Consider the following 15,911-nt stretch of genomic DNA (forward strand, 5'->3'; position numbering starts at 1 on the left):
TACATCCTTGGTAAGATTTATTCCTAAGTATCTTATCTTCTTGGGGGCTACTGTGAATGGTATTGATTTGGTTATTTCCTCTTCGGTGTTCTTTTTGTTGATGTAGAGGAATCCCAGTGATTTTTGTATGTTTATCTTATAACCTGAGACTCTGCCAAACTCTTCTATTAGTTTCAGTAGTTTTCTGGAGGATTCCTTAGGGTTTTCTGTGTATATAATCATGTCATCTGCAAATAGTGATAACTTTACTTCTTCCTTGCCAATCCGGATACCTTTTATTTCTTTGTCTAGCCTAATTGCCCTGGCTAAGACTTCCAACACGATGTTGAATAAGAGCGGTGATAAAGGGCATCCTTGTCTGGTTCCCGTTCTCAAGGGAAATGCTTTCAGGTTCTCTCCATTTAGAGTGATATTGGCTGTTGGCTTTGCATAGATGCCCTTTATTATGTTGAGGAATTTTCCTTCAATTCCTATTTTGGTAAGAGTTTTTATCATAAATGGGTGTTGGACTTTGTCAAATGCCTTTTCTGCATCAATTGATAAGATCATGTGGTTTTTGTCTTTTGTTTTATTTATGTGATGGATTACATTAATGGTTTTTCTGATATTAAACCAGCCTTGCATACCTGGTATAAATCCCACTTGATCAGGGTGAATTATTTTTTTGATGTGTTGTTGGATTCTATTGGCTAGAATTTTGTTGAGGATTTTTGCATCAATGTTCATGAGGGATATAGGTCTATAATTTTCTTTTTTTGTAATGTCTTTAACTGGTTTTGGTATCAGGGAGATGGTGGCTTCATAGAATGAGTTGGGTAGTATTCCGTCCTTTTCTATGCTTTGAAATACCTTCAGTAGTAGTGGTGTTAACTCTTCTCTGAAAGTTTGGTAGAATTCTGCAGTGAAGCCATCCGGGCCAGGGCTTTTTTTTGTTGGAAGTTTTTTGATTACCGTTTCAATCTCTTTTTTTGTTATGGGTCTATTTAGTTGTTCTACTTCTGAATGTGTTAGTTTAGGTAGGTAGTGTTTTTCCAAGAATTCATCCATTTCTTCTAGGTTTTCAAATTTGTTAGAGTACAATTTTTCGTAGTAATCTGAAATGATTCTTTTAATTTCATTTGGTTCTGTTGTGATGTGGTCCTTCTCGTTTCTTATTCGGATTATTTGTTTCCTTTCCTGTATTTCTTTAGTCAGTCTAGCCAATGGTTTATCATTTTGTTAATTTTTTCGAAGAACCAGCTTCTGGCTTTGTTAATTCTTTCAATTGTTTTTCTGTTCTCTAATTCTTTTAGTTCAAATAATAAATAATTTTTATTATTTGTTTTCTTTTGGTGCCTGATGGGTTCTTTTGTTGCTCACTTTCTATTTGTTCAAGTTGTAGGGACAGTTCTCTGATTTTGGCTCTTTCTTCTTTTTGTATGTGTGCATTTATTGATATAAATTGGCCTCTGAGCACTGCTTTTGCTGTGTCCCAGAGGTTTTGGTAGGAAGTATTTTCATTCTCGTGAAAGTTTTTATTCTTTTAAAAATTATTTATTTTTTGAAAAGGAAATATATCACATGGCTTAAATATCAAGAAGTATAAAAGGACACATTGGCTTCCTCCCTCTCCTTCCCATCCCTTCTTCAGCTGCTCAAAAAGTAAACTACTGTTGTTGGTTTTTTGTTGATCCTTTCAGAGATTTTTTTTTAAGCATGCGTTCTATTTTATCTTTTAGACAAATGGTAACATAAAATAAAAACTGTCTTTTTCATTATTTTTTTGCTTAACAATGTATCCAGAAAGTATATATCCATATCAGTACATAAAGAGTTTCCTCTTTCATTTTTACTAACTGCATAAAAAAAAAATAGCATTGCAAATTATGGATGTACCATAATTTATTTAACAAGCACCTTATTTATGTTTATCTAGATTATTTCTAATATTTTGCTCTTGAAAAATGCTGTAATGAATAATCTTATATATAGATCATTTTGCATGTGTGAAGTGTATATGTAGGGTAAATTCCAAGACTTGGAATTGCTGGGTGAAACGGTAAATGCTACAAAACTTATGAAAGCTTTGCAAGTGAGATAATATGCCTCACTTTCATGGCAGATATCCTTACAAGAATAAAATGTTCCTTTTTTTAGGGCAGCTTAGTATTTTCATTCTTTATAAAAGTCTTTTAGTAGGTGTTTAATTTGAGATGTAAGAAAAACATTTCTTTTCTGAATAATAGTACCAATTTTCATTAATGACTAGGGTTCTATGTATACTTGAATTTATCTTGGGGAGTCGGGGGGACAGACTGTCATCCTCCCTGTAGTTCCTTTTGCACTGGACTTGCCTGTAACATCAGCTTATCTTCCCAGTCTCCCTACTCCCAATTTCCCATAAACCTCCAGGGAATGGCCCCTTCTAATATTTCTGCCTTTACTTTGATTGTTAGTAAGACACTGAAATGAATCCATTGTGTATGAGTAAGACTTCTTTTTCCTACTGATGCAGAGAATTTGTGGGTGGGACTTAAAAGTTATGTATCATACAGTTCCTTCAGTTAGAAGTTAAACATTTTGAACTTACAGGCTGTATAATTGTACCCTTTGCCATCAAGTCGATTCCTACTCAGAGATACGCTCAATGATTCCAGATGCTTCACAGAGTCTGGACTAGCCTTCAGGTGTCTCAGGGATACAGTGGCCGTTATGTTCATGTTATGGTTCTGTCTTCATCCTTATAGTTTCTCCTTGAAGTAAGTAGTTGAGGTGTAAGCTAGTTAAAAATAGCGAAAACTGAGAAATAATCTAATCACCTAACAACAGAATTGGTAAGTAAATAATTCCAAACTATTAGGATGGAACATTATATGTTTTTAATGGTCCTAGAAAGTACTAATTATAAAATAAAATTGAGACAAAAACAGCTTATAAAATTTCTATCAGCATAATTTTAAGAATACAAAGAAATTATTATACAGAAAAATGTTTGGAACAAAATATACCAAAATGTTAACTGTGGCTGCTTCTGGGTAGTGAGATTATGATTAATTTTTTTTTTCATGCTTTTCTGAATTTCCGTATTTTCTACGTTAACATGTATTGGTTTGACAAGCAGGAAAATGTAACTCTGTGCCCCCCCCCCAAAAATCGGGTTGTCTATAGAAGTACTTCAGAAGACTGAACATGTTTTTTTTTCATCTTTGCTTCTTCCTGATGGCGCACTAAAAATGAGAGTAAAGGGATTAAAAGCAGTATAGACTCACAAGGACAAAGATAATGTAGAACAGTAGATTAGAAATGTCAACAAATGTTTAGAAGATAGAAAGCAGAGAATTTAGGTTATTCAAAACAACCCTTTCACTGAAAGGCTTAATTATTTGAAATAATATCTGAAAATATCTAAGAATATTGGATGAAACATTTTAAAAAAAAAGCCTTCCTAAAAGCATCTAAGATCTGACAGAATACAATGGGCCAAAATATGCCTAAAAATGGGGACCCAGAATGGTTAAGTGTGACACTGAAGACATTTATACCCTGAGGATATTTACTGAATCTTGCAAAGAGGAACTTGAGTTCTAATGGCTTTCCAGGGTGTAGAGGACAGAAGACAAAACTTGGGGTCTTCGCAAGGAGGCAAATTTTATAATAAGTTCTAATCCCATAAAGATAAGGCTTCAAAAGCACTCGCCTCAGGGCAAGAGTGAAGTTATCTGCCTCACTCTCCACTTCCAGGAGACTGTGAGGAATGCTGCCTTGGTGCTAAGTAAGCAGAGGAAAACCCTGAGAAGTTATAACCATCAGATTTACAAGAAAATTCATACCTTTTCACTAGTCCAAAAAACAAAACAAAACAAAAAACCATACTAACTAACAAAAGCTAAACTGTGAATATAGTTTAAAGTGTTCCTAGGCTATTAGTGCCCGTAGGTGTCTGGCAGAAACAAGTACAGATCCTCTCTTGAGAAACTGACCTTCCTAAAGGCGTCAAATAATTTTCACAAATTGTTTCCCAAGGAAAAATTTTTACCACAGCTTATAGCACCAAAAGAAATAAGGCATCATGAGCAAGAACCAGTAGAAACACAGAGGAAAATCTCATGAAGACTTTAAATATTGGAAATTGCCAGATGCAAAGTATAAAACAAGCATCCAACTATGTTCAAAGAAATAAATGATGAACTTAGAAACATGGAACAGGGAACTAAAAAATGGCTTATATATTTATGAAAACAATAAAAACAAATAGAATTTATGGAAATGAAAGAAATTAAGAATTAAAATGAAAAACTCAGCAAATTAGACACATTGGAAGAGACAATTAGTGACTCAGTGCTAGGTCAGAAGCAATTTTCCAGATTGGAAGATATAAGAGGTTAAGAGACAGAGAAGATAGGATGAGAAGGTCTAATATACATCTAAGCAGAGTCCCTGAAGAAAAGGAGAGCAAGAATGGAACAAAAGCAATATGTGAAAAATTAATGGTTGAAAAATTTCAGAACTGATGAAAGACACCTCCATACCCACCGATTCAAAAAGCCCACCATCACATAAGCAAACTAAATAGAAAGAAATCCATACCACATCATATCACCACTAAAGGAAATTCCAAAGAATGTACTTCAGATGGAACAGAAATGTTCTGAGATACAAGCAAGGAAGTGATATATGTGGGTTAATCCAATGAACACTGTATAAAACAAAAATAAAAAGTTAAGAAAAAAAAAGATTGAAAACATAGGACAACAGTAATATGTTAGGCAGGTAGGGGATGGTGCACATGGTTGATGGGCTCAGCTGTTGACTGAAAGGTTGGAGTCCACCCAGAGATACCTCAGAAGAAAGGCCTAGTGATCCGTTTATGAAAAACCAACCACTGAAAGCCTTAAGCAGCACAGGTCCACTCTGACACACATGGGGTAGCCACCAGCTGTAGTTGACTCAGTGGTAACAATTTTTAGGTAGGGGATAAATGGAGTTAAAGTCTTTATATTTTTTGTATGGTCTAAGAGGAAGGTTAAGCAGAGGTGGACATGGATTTTTTGGAGGCATAAAACAAAAACATTCAGAGAAATGCTATTTAAGAGAAAGACTGAAATTGAGTATGAAACTAAATAATTATTTTAAATATTTTAAATAAAAATAAATCACAGCAAATTACAGATATAAAAAAGCTGACATATTCCACAAATTTCAAAAAAGGCAGAAAAGTAATATATTTTTATTATTTTAGTACTTTTTTGTCTAAATTTTTTGACTGCATATTCTTTGACTCTTGATAATGATTTTACAATACAATTTTCTGTAGAATCATTCCTCTAGGATAGCTGATTGAATTTGAAAAATTATTTTTAATTTAGAAAATTTTCTTCCAGCTTCACAACGTATTATTGGTAAAATCATGTATATTTTCTGAATTGTTGTCAAAATTGGGAAAATAGCACCCATTTCTTCAGTATCTGTGCTTTAAGAATCTTGGTATTTAAAGATTTAAAAAATGATTTATTTTTTTGAAATGAGTGATTAGAATTGACAACATATTAACTAGTTTGTTATGGTCTTATTTAGTGCATGTGGGAGTTGTATGTTTTCTTCACTGGTGTTAGTATTCAGTGTCAAACTTGAAAGAAATTAATAAGAATCTATTTAGATGTGATTAGCCCGTTGCTGTCAACTCGATTTTGACTCATAGGGTTTCCAAGGCTGTAATCTTTTCGGAAGCAGACTGCCACATCTTTCTCCCACGGGGTGGCTGGTGTCTTGGAACTGCCAGCTTTCTGTTAGCAGCTGAACTCGTAACCATTGCATCACCAGGGCTCCTTTAGATGCGATTGGGCAAGAGCATTTCAGATCGAGATAAATGCATAAGCAAAGGTATGGTTTGAAAGACAAGGAATCCAGTTTGGATAGAGCATAGTGCATAGGTAGGGCAGCAATATGATCAGAAGGAAAAGTGTTGGAAGCAGGTAGGTAAGTGGGAAATGGAAAATAGAGTCTAACTAGCAGTGTCAATTAGATAGACATTAGGAATCAAAGGCACTTAGTGAAGTATTAGAAGGGTGTTGGTTGTTTAGCGGTAGAATTCTCACCTTCCATGCAGGAGACCTGGGTTTGATTTCTGGCCAGTGCACCTGATATGCAGCCACCACCTGTCTGTAGTGAAGGTTGTGTGTTGCTATGTTGCTGAACAGGTTTCAACAGAGCTTCCAGACTCAGACAGACTAGGAAAAAAGGCCTGGTTTTCTACTTTGGAAAATCATCCTATGAAAACCCTATGGATCACAACGGTCTGATCTGCAACTGATCATGGAAATGGTGCAGGACTGTGCACCATTTTAATCCATTGTGTATGAGGTCACCAGGAGTCAGGGTCTGACTCAACAGCAGCTAACAACAGCAACATAGTGTAGTGTTAAGATCAGGCAAACTGGATGAGAATTTTAGCTCTGTTATTTACTCATCTGCAGCGCAGTAAATGGCTCTTGTGTGGCCTTTCTCACAATGGTCTTGTAACTCCCACCCAGGTGATTGGGTGGAACTGTATAGATAGGGTAACTTTAGCCCACCAAAGGGACTGGTCACTTTTGCCATCCTGCTGGGCTTGAGGTGAGCCATCCCACAGGCAAGAGAGAGAGGATCTCACCACCATGAAGGAAGAACAGCCAGGAGCAGAGCATGTCCTTTGGACCTGGAACCTCTCTGCTGAGAAGCTCTTGGAACCAGGAGACTGAGAGACCCAGAGAGAGAGGGAGAGAGAAAGATAGAACGAGTAGGCACAGGGAGGGGGGGAGGCGAGAAAGAAAAGAGCTGCAACGGTGAAGATGGCAGCACTTGTTTGGATCACCTTTCTTGGGATTAGACATAAATATGGATCTCTTCCATTTGGCTGACAGGTAGCTGTCTTCCAAATTTCTTGGCATAGACGAGTGAGCACTTCCAGCATTCCATTCATTTGTTGAAACATTTCAATTGGCATTCCATCAATTCTTGGAACCTCGTTTTTTGCCAATGCCTTCAGTGCAGCTGGGACTTCTTCCTGCAGTACGATTACATGTTACCTCCTGAAATGGTTGAATGTCAACCAATTCTTTTTGGTATAGTTACTGTGTATTCCTTCCATCTTCTTTTGATGCTTCCTGTGTCATTTCATCTTTTCCCCATAGAATCCTTCACTATTGTCACTTGAGGCTTGAATTTTTTCTTCAGTTCTTTCAGCTTGGATGTGTTCTTCCCTTTTGGTTTTCTATCTCCAGGTCTTTGTACATGTCATAATTGTCTTCTCGAGCTGCCTTTGAAATCTTTTGTTCAGCTCTTTCACTTCATCGTTTTTTCCTTTTGCTTTAGCTACTCGATGATCAAGAGCAAGTTTCAGAGTCTCTTCTGTTACCCATTTAGGTTTTTCTTTCTCTCCTGTCTTTGCTTTCTTCATGTATGATATCCTTGATGTCATTCCACAACTCGTCTGATCTTTGGTCATTAGTGTTCAACGTGTCAAATCTGCTTTTGAGACTGTAACTCTGAGTTCTAACTTTTCCTATCTATTTTACTTTGACTTTGGGTGTATACCTAATTGACTAAGAGACAGCATTATAAAATATAAACAGAGAGCTGTTAAATAGAAAATTTAACATAAGTATGAGGTCTCTAAATTCCAGTGGGATATACTCAAGGTTGCTGTCAATGACAGGATAATATCTGTACGCCTACAAGGAAGACCAGTTAATATGACTATTATTCAAATTTACGTACCAACCACTAAGGCCAAAGATGAAGAAATTGAAGATTTTTACCAACTTCTGCAGCCTGAAATTGGTCAAACATGGATGCACTGATAATTACTGGTGATTAGAATGAAAAAGTTGAAAACAAAGAAGGATCAGTAGTTGGAAAATATGGCCTTGGTGATAGAAACTATGTGGGAAATTGTATGATTGAATTTTGCAAGACCAATGACTTCTCTATTGCAAATACCTTTTTTCACCAACATAAATGGTGGCTATACCTCGCCAGATGGAATACGCAGGAGTCAAATTGACTACATCTGTGGAAAGAGGTGATGGAAAAGCTTAATATCCTCAGTCAAAACAAGGCGAGGGGTTGCGAATCAGAACATCAATTACTCATATTCAAGTTCAAGTTGAAATCAAAGAAAATTAGAGCAAGAGAGCCAAAGTATCCTGCTCTAAACTTTTTTTTTTTTTTCCAATTCTCTAATATCTTTGTTTTCAATTTTATAAAAGCCTCCAGCTTGAAAATGAGGGTAATGACTTACCTTTCCAAAGTAGTGATGACCTTGGTTTTCTGTTATTGGCTGGGAAAAGAAATAGGGTAAAGATATCGAAGTTATAGACATCTGTAAGTTTTAGAACATATTTGTTCATTTGATTATTATTGTCAAGATACGGGAAAATGAGCTTGTTTTATACTTCATACTTATGTTAAATTTTCTATTTAATGGCTCTCTTTATATTTTATGATGTTGTCTCTTAGTGAATTAGGTATATGCCCAAAGTCAAAGTAAAATAGACAGAAAAAGTTAGAACTCAGAGTTGTAGCCTCTTAACTATCAAAGTATGCAGTTTCTGCTATATCAGTTTTGTAATAAATATTTGTCCAATGAATTTATTCAAAATCATCATAAAGCAGTCTAGTAAAGTACATCAACTTTGGAACCAGGTTGATTTAGGTTCAAATCCCAGTACTGCCCTGCCACTTGATAGCTGTGTGATTTAGGTCAAGTAATATATCTTCTCCAAGTCTCAGTTCCTTCATATGTAATATGGGACTATTAATATCTACCTAAAAGTTTCAATGAGATTAGTATATAAGGTACTTTATGTGTTTTTATGGGTGTATGTTTACAGATGAGCCATGTATGGCGTATAGTACATTTAATATTGCTGTTATTATTCCCATAACAATATATATTTTTTGTTTTGTAGATGCAGCCATCATGGTCTCTTGCTGTGCTATATCGTGGTCAACTGTTGATTATCAAATAGCTCTAAGGAAATCCTTGCCTGATAAAAAGCCCTTTAATGGACTCTCTCCCAAATTCACGTATCTCTTTTACAAGCTGTTTACATTATTATCGTGGATGCTGAGTGTTGTACTTCTAATATTCTTAAATGTTAAGATGGCTTTACTTCTGTTGTTATTTCTTTGGTTTTTAGGTATAATATGGGCATTTAAAAACCAGACTCAGTTTTGTGCTTCAGTAGGTATGGAATTCTTATACAGGATTATTGTTGGATTCATTCTGGTCTTTACATTTTTTAATGTTAAGGGACAGAATACCAAATGTCCAATGTCTTGTTATTATATTGTAAAGGTACTGGCCACATTGTCCATATTGATTGCATTCTGGGTCTGCCCACCCTCTATTTTTATTTCAGACTATCTTTTAATTATCAGTATCACTGTAGTTCTTACTTTTCTACTTGGAATTATTTTTCTTATTGTTTATTATGGGATTTTTCACCCAAATAGAAGTGGAGAAAAGAAACCGGATCACACTGATGGAAAACCAGTTCAAAGAGATTGTAGAATGAGGTATTTCCTAATGGAATAAGCTGTTCATTTATGAAATATGTTTTCTTATTTTGTGTTTCATTGGTTAGTAAAAAAAAAACTTGTTGTGTGTGTTTTGTCTATTATTTCTGTTGTTGTTGCTGTTGTTCGGTGTAGTTGAGTCAATTCCGACTCACAGCAAACCTAAGTACAACACTGCCTGGTCCTGCGCCACCCTCACAATTGTTGCCATGCTTGAGCCCATCATTGCAGCCACTGTGTCAATCCACCTTGTTGAGGGTCTTCCTCTCTTTCACTGACCCCCTACTTTACCAAGCATGATGTCCTTCTCCAGGGACTGATCCCTCCTGATAACACGTCCAAAGTACATGAGACGAAATTCTTGTCATCCTCGCTTCTAAGGACCATTCTGGCTGTACTTCTTCCAAGACAGATTTGTCATAGAATGTGGAAATTATAGAACAATATCACATGTAAGTTTTACTGAACTTATTTTTGCCTTCTCTAATATGAGATCAATCCAGTACATTAACTGTGAATGTGAGAGATAGACCGTAATGATATTTTTATCACTTAAATTAATTTCTCATTTGGTTTTAAAGATCCTGGGTACTCAGATATTTGCCTACTGCCTGGTAGAGCTGCCATTTTGAGCGTGAATTGGAAGAAATGGTCTGGGTTTCATAATTAAAAGACTGGAATCAAGTTTCCCTCCAACTTTTCCCTCATTGTTCCTGAACCAAAGCTGATGTTTCTGTTGTGGAGAACTGGAAAGGGAAGAGAAGAGCAGATGGAATATTCTGTCTTTTTTCCTCTGTTGTCTTGGTTTAGTGAATATATTTTGAGTTGGGGATAGGTTGAGTAGAGGAAAGGAGAAGAGAGGGAAAAAGGAAAAAATCAAATCCTTATTGAATACTTACTATGCTCATTTCCTGGAACTCCCCAGTTCCATAAGTACAAAAGAGAACTGATGTACGTTTGAAAGGATTGTTGAAGTTTTCATTATTTACTTATTTTTTGGCTTTTCTAAATTAATGCATACTTAACGAAATTGATATTAATTCTATCTGTGCTAAAAATAGTTGTAACCAAATATCATTTGATTAGGTTTGTTCATAATTTCTTCTAGTAAGAAGTAAGTTTTGGCCCTATGAACAATACAGAAGACAGCTGGATTTGGCTCAGTCTATGGAAATAATGAAGCATTCCTCCATCAAACTTTCTTTTTTTTTCTCAGCACTTTACTCTTTCTTCTTCTTAGGTCAGCCCTTCATAAATGAGTCCTCAAATAATAAATTTCTCTATTACAAATAAAAAAAATTGGCAGTTAAATATTTAGTCTTAGAATTTAATATACAGCTCTTGGCAAGAAGAGTAAACTCAATGGATACAACATATTTCAACTGTCAAAGGTATTTGAAGGCGATAAGTGAATATTAAGCACTAACTGTGCCTAGCATTCTACTAGGTACTGTTGTGGATACAAAACATGTTTAGAATTCAGATCTATTCCTTGGAAAGGTTACACATGGAAGCATTCACAGAATCGGACCAGCTATCTTTCAGAATGTTTACTGTAATGTTTGCAATTTTATTTTGTAGTAAATGAAGCAAGAATTAAATAACAAGTGGTTATATTTATATAATTCCAAAAACCAAAACTGAAAAAATCAAACTTGTTGCCATTGAGTCAATTTTGAGTCATGGCGATCCCATATGTGTCAGAGTAGGACTGTGCGCCATAGGGTTTTCAAGGTTGTGATCTTTCAGAAGCAGATCTCCAGGCCTTTGTTCCGACACACCTCTGGGTAGGTTCGAACTGCCAGCCTATCAGATAGTAGTCAAGTGCTTAACTGTTTGTGCCACCTAGAGACTCTTACATAATTACACTGAGTATATAAAACTCAATCAGATATCCCCTATGCTACTGTTTGAGAAGATTAAGAAGCAGTAACTCTTGTAGGAGCTAGGGACTCTGGGCACACGATCCCTCTATAAGTGCATCTCATTTATTGCATATTTCCTTAACTTTGCATGTTGAGTGTGTGTATATATACATATATGTGAGCCGTGAAGGCAGAAAAAGAAGTTAGGAGCAATGGTTTGTGAGATTATTGTTAAGCTCATGGCAACACTTAAGTCAGAGTCTTTGAGTCATAAAATCTTTAGAGCCCAAGGAAATCTTAGTATTCATCATATTCACATACGTACAAGAAAATGGAACTATCGAGAGATTAAATGATTTATCCCAAAATATACAGTTACTAATTGGTAGAACAGATTCTTGAATCTAGTTCTCTCTGACTCTAGGATTAGCTTTTTAAAAACTTTTTTTTCCCACAACACACTACCTTGCCCCCTTCTAATGTCAAGCAGCACTTTAGTCCTCCAGAAAATTGCTTTTGAGGTGAGTCAACCAGGAGGTTTGTGGTGGAGCTACTGAAATAGGTTATTCTTGGCTTGAACTGAGGTTCAAGGGGTAGCTGAGTACAGAGCCTTATCTTTCCCTCCTCTTTCTCTTCCCCCTTTCCTTCCTTCCTCTTCTGTCTCCTCCTCCTGCTTTTTCAGTAACAGCTTCGTTGAGATAAAATTCATATATGTACAGTTCACCCATTTAAAGTGTACAATTCAGTGATTTTCGGTATATTCAAAGAGTTGTGCAACCATCACCACAACCAATTTTTTCAAGAGGGGCTGCTCTGACAAGCTGTCCCATTTTCTCAAAGGCAGCATTGCTATTAAGTATCAGATAAACCAGTCTTTGAAGAAATAGGAATTGGCGCTAGTGGTTTAATGTATACTCCTGGCAGAGCATTTGCATTTTATTAGAGACACTTTGGAAGTAGAGTCTTATCCCAATGAGTGCTTGACATTTCAGACACAGCAGCAATTTGTAGTGGAGAAATTTTATGCAGGCAGAAAGACTTGTGGAACATCCTAAATTATACAACTTAGTGGTCTCTGGCTGTTTGAAAACATCAGCAGAGCTTTGGTTTCCTAGGGAAGGGGATGAGTAACTCCTGTCTAGAGCCCTGGTGGCTCAGTGCTTAACAGCTACGACTGCTAACCCAAAAGGTTGGCAGTTCGAATCCACCAGGTGCTGCTTGGAAACCCTGTGGGGCAGTTCTACTGTGTCCTGTAGGGTCACTATGAGTGGGAATCGACTCAACAGCAACAGGAAGCGGTAAGTCATGTCTACGGTGCTCTCAGGATGGAAATGAGGTGCATAGCTGTGCCTAGCAAGGACTGACAAGTGCTGGTAATAGGTGCATTTTTATTCCATTCATATTTTATGTAATTATTGATAGGGTCAGATTTAAATCTACCATTTTCTATTTTCTGTTTGTCCAGGTGTTTTTTTGTTGCTCTGTTTTCCTTTCTCACGGATTAATTGAATGTTTTTTAGAATTCTATTTTATCTATTGGCGTTTAAGTATAATTTTCTGCAGAATTTGTAGAGTGGTTACTTTAGGGATTACAGATACATCCTTAATTTTTCATAGTCTATGTGGTGTAGTGGTTAAGAGCTATGGCTGCTGACCAAAAGGTCGGCAGTTCAAATCCACCGGGCACTCCTTGGAAACCCCATGGGGCATTTCTACTCTGTCCTTTAGGGTTGCTGAGAGTCGGAATTGACTCAACGCAACGGGGTTGTTTTTTTCGTTTACTTAAAGTTAATATTGCATCGCTTCACTTAAAATGTAAGGCAGTTGGAACCATATAGGTACATTTACCCTCTTACCCATATTTTATCCTATAGTTATCATATGTACTGTATGTCATAAACCCCACAATATAATATTGCATGCTTTAATTTAAATAGTCATATATATTTTAAATAAAGAGAAAAATAGTTCATTTAATATTTAGGCACATATTTATCGTTTCCAGTGCTCTTTGTTCTTTTCTGACAACTTAAATGTCCATGTGGTATCACTTCCTGTTAGCCTAGAGAAGAACTTCTTTTGGCGTTTTCTGTGGTTTTAGGTCTGTTGGTGATGAATTCTTTTTGCTTTCCTTTATCTGAACATTTCTTTATGTTACTTTCATTTTTGTAGGATGTTTTTGTTGGATATAGAATTCTGGATTAACTTTTTTTAAAGCACTTTAAAGAAGTTATTCCACTATCTTCTGACTCCCTTGTTTCTTGTTCTCCTGAACGTAATTTTTTTTTTTTTGCTTTCAAGCTTTATTTATTTTTGGTTTGCTTTAGTTTTTTTTTTTTTTTTTAGTTTAGCTATGATGTGTGGATGTAGTTTTCATTCGTATTTATTCTACTTAGAGTTCTCTGAGCTCCTAGAGCCTATAAATTTTTGTCTTTGTCCGTATTTGGGAAATTCCTGGTCATTATTTCTTTATATATTTTTTTCTGCCCCTTTGTCATGGGTTGAATCGTGTCCCCCCAAAATATGTATAGCCGTTTGGCTAGGCCACAATTCCCAGTATTGTGTGACTGTCCACCATTTTGTCATCTGATGTGATTTTCCTATGTGTTGTAAATCCTATCTCGATGATGTTAATAAGATGGGATTAGTGGCAGTTATGTTAATGAGCCAGGACTCAATTTACAAGACTGGGTTGTGTCTTAAGCCAATCTCTTTTGAGATATAAAAGAGAGAGGCGAGTGGAGAGACATGGGGACCTCATACCACCAAGAAAACAATGCTGGGAGAAGAGTGTGTCCTTTAGACCTGGGGTCCCTGCACCTGAGAAGCTCCTAGATCAGAGGAAGATTGATGTCAAGGACCTTCCTCCGAACCAACAGAGATAGAAAGCCTTCCCCTGGAGCTGGCACCCTGAATTTGGACTTCTAGCCTCCTAGACTGTGAGAGAATAAACTTCTGTTTGTTAAAACCATCCACTTGTGGTTTTTTTGCTATCGCAGCACTAGATGAATAAGACACCCTGTATCACTGTTCTTAGACTCCACTTACACATATGCTAGATCTATTGATAATATCCCTCAGGCCCCTGAGGCTCTGTTTATTTTTTTTTTTCCTCTGTCATTCAGATTGGATTTGTTTTCCAGGTTACTGATGTTTTCTTTCATCTTCAATCTACTCTTAAGCTCATCCAATGGATTTTTTTTTAAATTTCAGATATTGTCTTTTTAAGTTTTAGAATTTTCATTTAGTTGTTTTTTATGGTTTCTATTTTTCTGCTAAGATTTTATCTTTTCATTCATTACAAGCAGATTTTCCTCTATATCCTTGACTGTAGTTATAACTGCTTTAAAATCCGTGTCTCCTAATGTCAATATCTGAGTCATCTCTGGATTGGTCCTCATTGATTGCCTTTTTTCTTGAGTATGGGCCACGTTTTTCTGTTTCTTCCTATGTCTACTAATTTTGAATTGTATCTTGGACATTATGAATGATGCGTTGCAGACCCTCTTGTTTCTGTTTTGTTCTTAGGAGTATTATTATTATTATTTTAAAAATTTAGCAGGCTAAAGTTAACCAGGGCTTCAAACTGGTTCGTTCTGGTTCAAACCTCCACTAAAAATTTGCATTTCTAACAAGTTCCTGCTGACAATTTGCATTTCCACTCCAGATATACTGCATCAGAATCTACATTTTAACAAGATCCTCAGATTTTTATGTATAAGTCCCTGGGAGTTTGTTAGAAATGCATATTCTCAGTGGGGGTATGAATTGCAGTTAACTTGAACTGTAAATTCTGAAAGCTAAAGAGTGTTCATTTATTTAGCCTTCTCTTGGCTGAGAGCAAGGAGCCCTGGTGGCACAGTGGTTAAGTAATCAGCTGCTAACTGAAAGGTCGGCAGTTCAGATCCACCAGCTGCTCCACAGGAGAAAGATATTGCAGTCTGCTTCTGTAAAGATTCACAGCCTTGGAAACCCTATGAGGCAGTTGGACTCTGTCCTATAGCCTTGCTGTGAGGCAGAATTGACGGCTGTGGGTTTGATTTGGTTTGAGCTACCTGGAATCAGCCCCTCGTATGCGTACTTCAGGGGTTGGCTACAGATTTGGCAGAGTTAATATATGAGTGAGGCTTTCTCTCTCCTTCCCAGGATTTCCCCCCTTTCTTTTTCGGCTGCCTTGGTCACCCCACTCTCTGTCTTCTGGATCTTAAAGCCACTAAGACTGCAGGTATTCTATCTAGTTTTTTGGTACTCAGTGTCCTGTCTTCACCCAGTGCTATTCCTTCTTCCAAATGTTGACTGCTCCCCAGTGTCTGTTGGCTTTCTTTGCTCTCAAGTAGTTGTTTTTTATGTTTTGTACAGGGTTCGTAGTGATTATTTGTGGGAGGGTTTGTTTACTAGGAGCTATACTCACCTTTTTATCAGTCTATAACATTTTTAATAATCTTTATGTAATATTTTATTTAAAATGGTGTGTATACCTCCTTTTATTCGATACCTCTTTTATCCCTA

General features: G+C 36.4%; 1 protein-coding gene across 1 annotated transcript in view; it reads left to right on the top strand.

The window, feature by feature from the left end:
* Positions 1-9,828, top strand: part of XKR9 (XK related 9) — a 48,406-nt gene extending 38,578 nt beyond the window's left edge. The window contains exon 3 of the mRNA XM_023545782.2: positions 8,928-9,828. Coding sequence (XP_023401550.1) covers positions 8,928-9,556 — 629 coding nt within the window. The 3' untranslated portion in view covers positions 9,557-9,828. The remainder of the gene's footprint in view (positions 1-8,927) is intronic.
* Positions 9,829-15,911: the final 6,083 nt, after the last annotated feature.

This window comes from Loxodonta africana, chromosome 14, assembly GCF_030014295.1.
Source record: "Loxodonta africana isolate mLoxAfr1 chromosome 14, mLoxAfr1.hap2, whole genome shotgun sequence".
In the NCBI taxonomy this organism is placed as follows: Eukaryota; Metazoa; Chordata; class Mammalia; order Proboscidea; family Elephantidae; genus Loxodonta; species Loxodonta africana.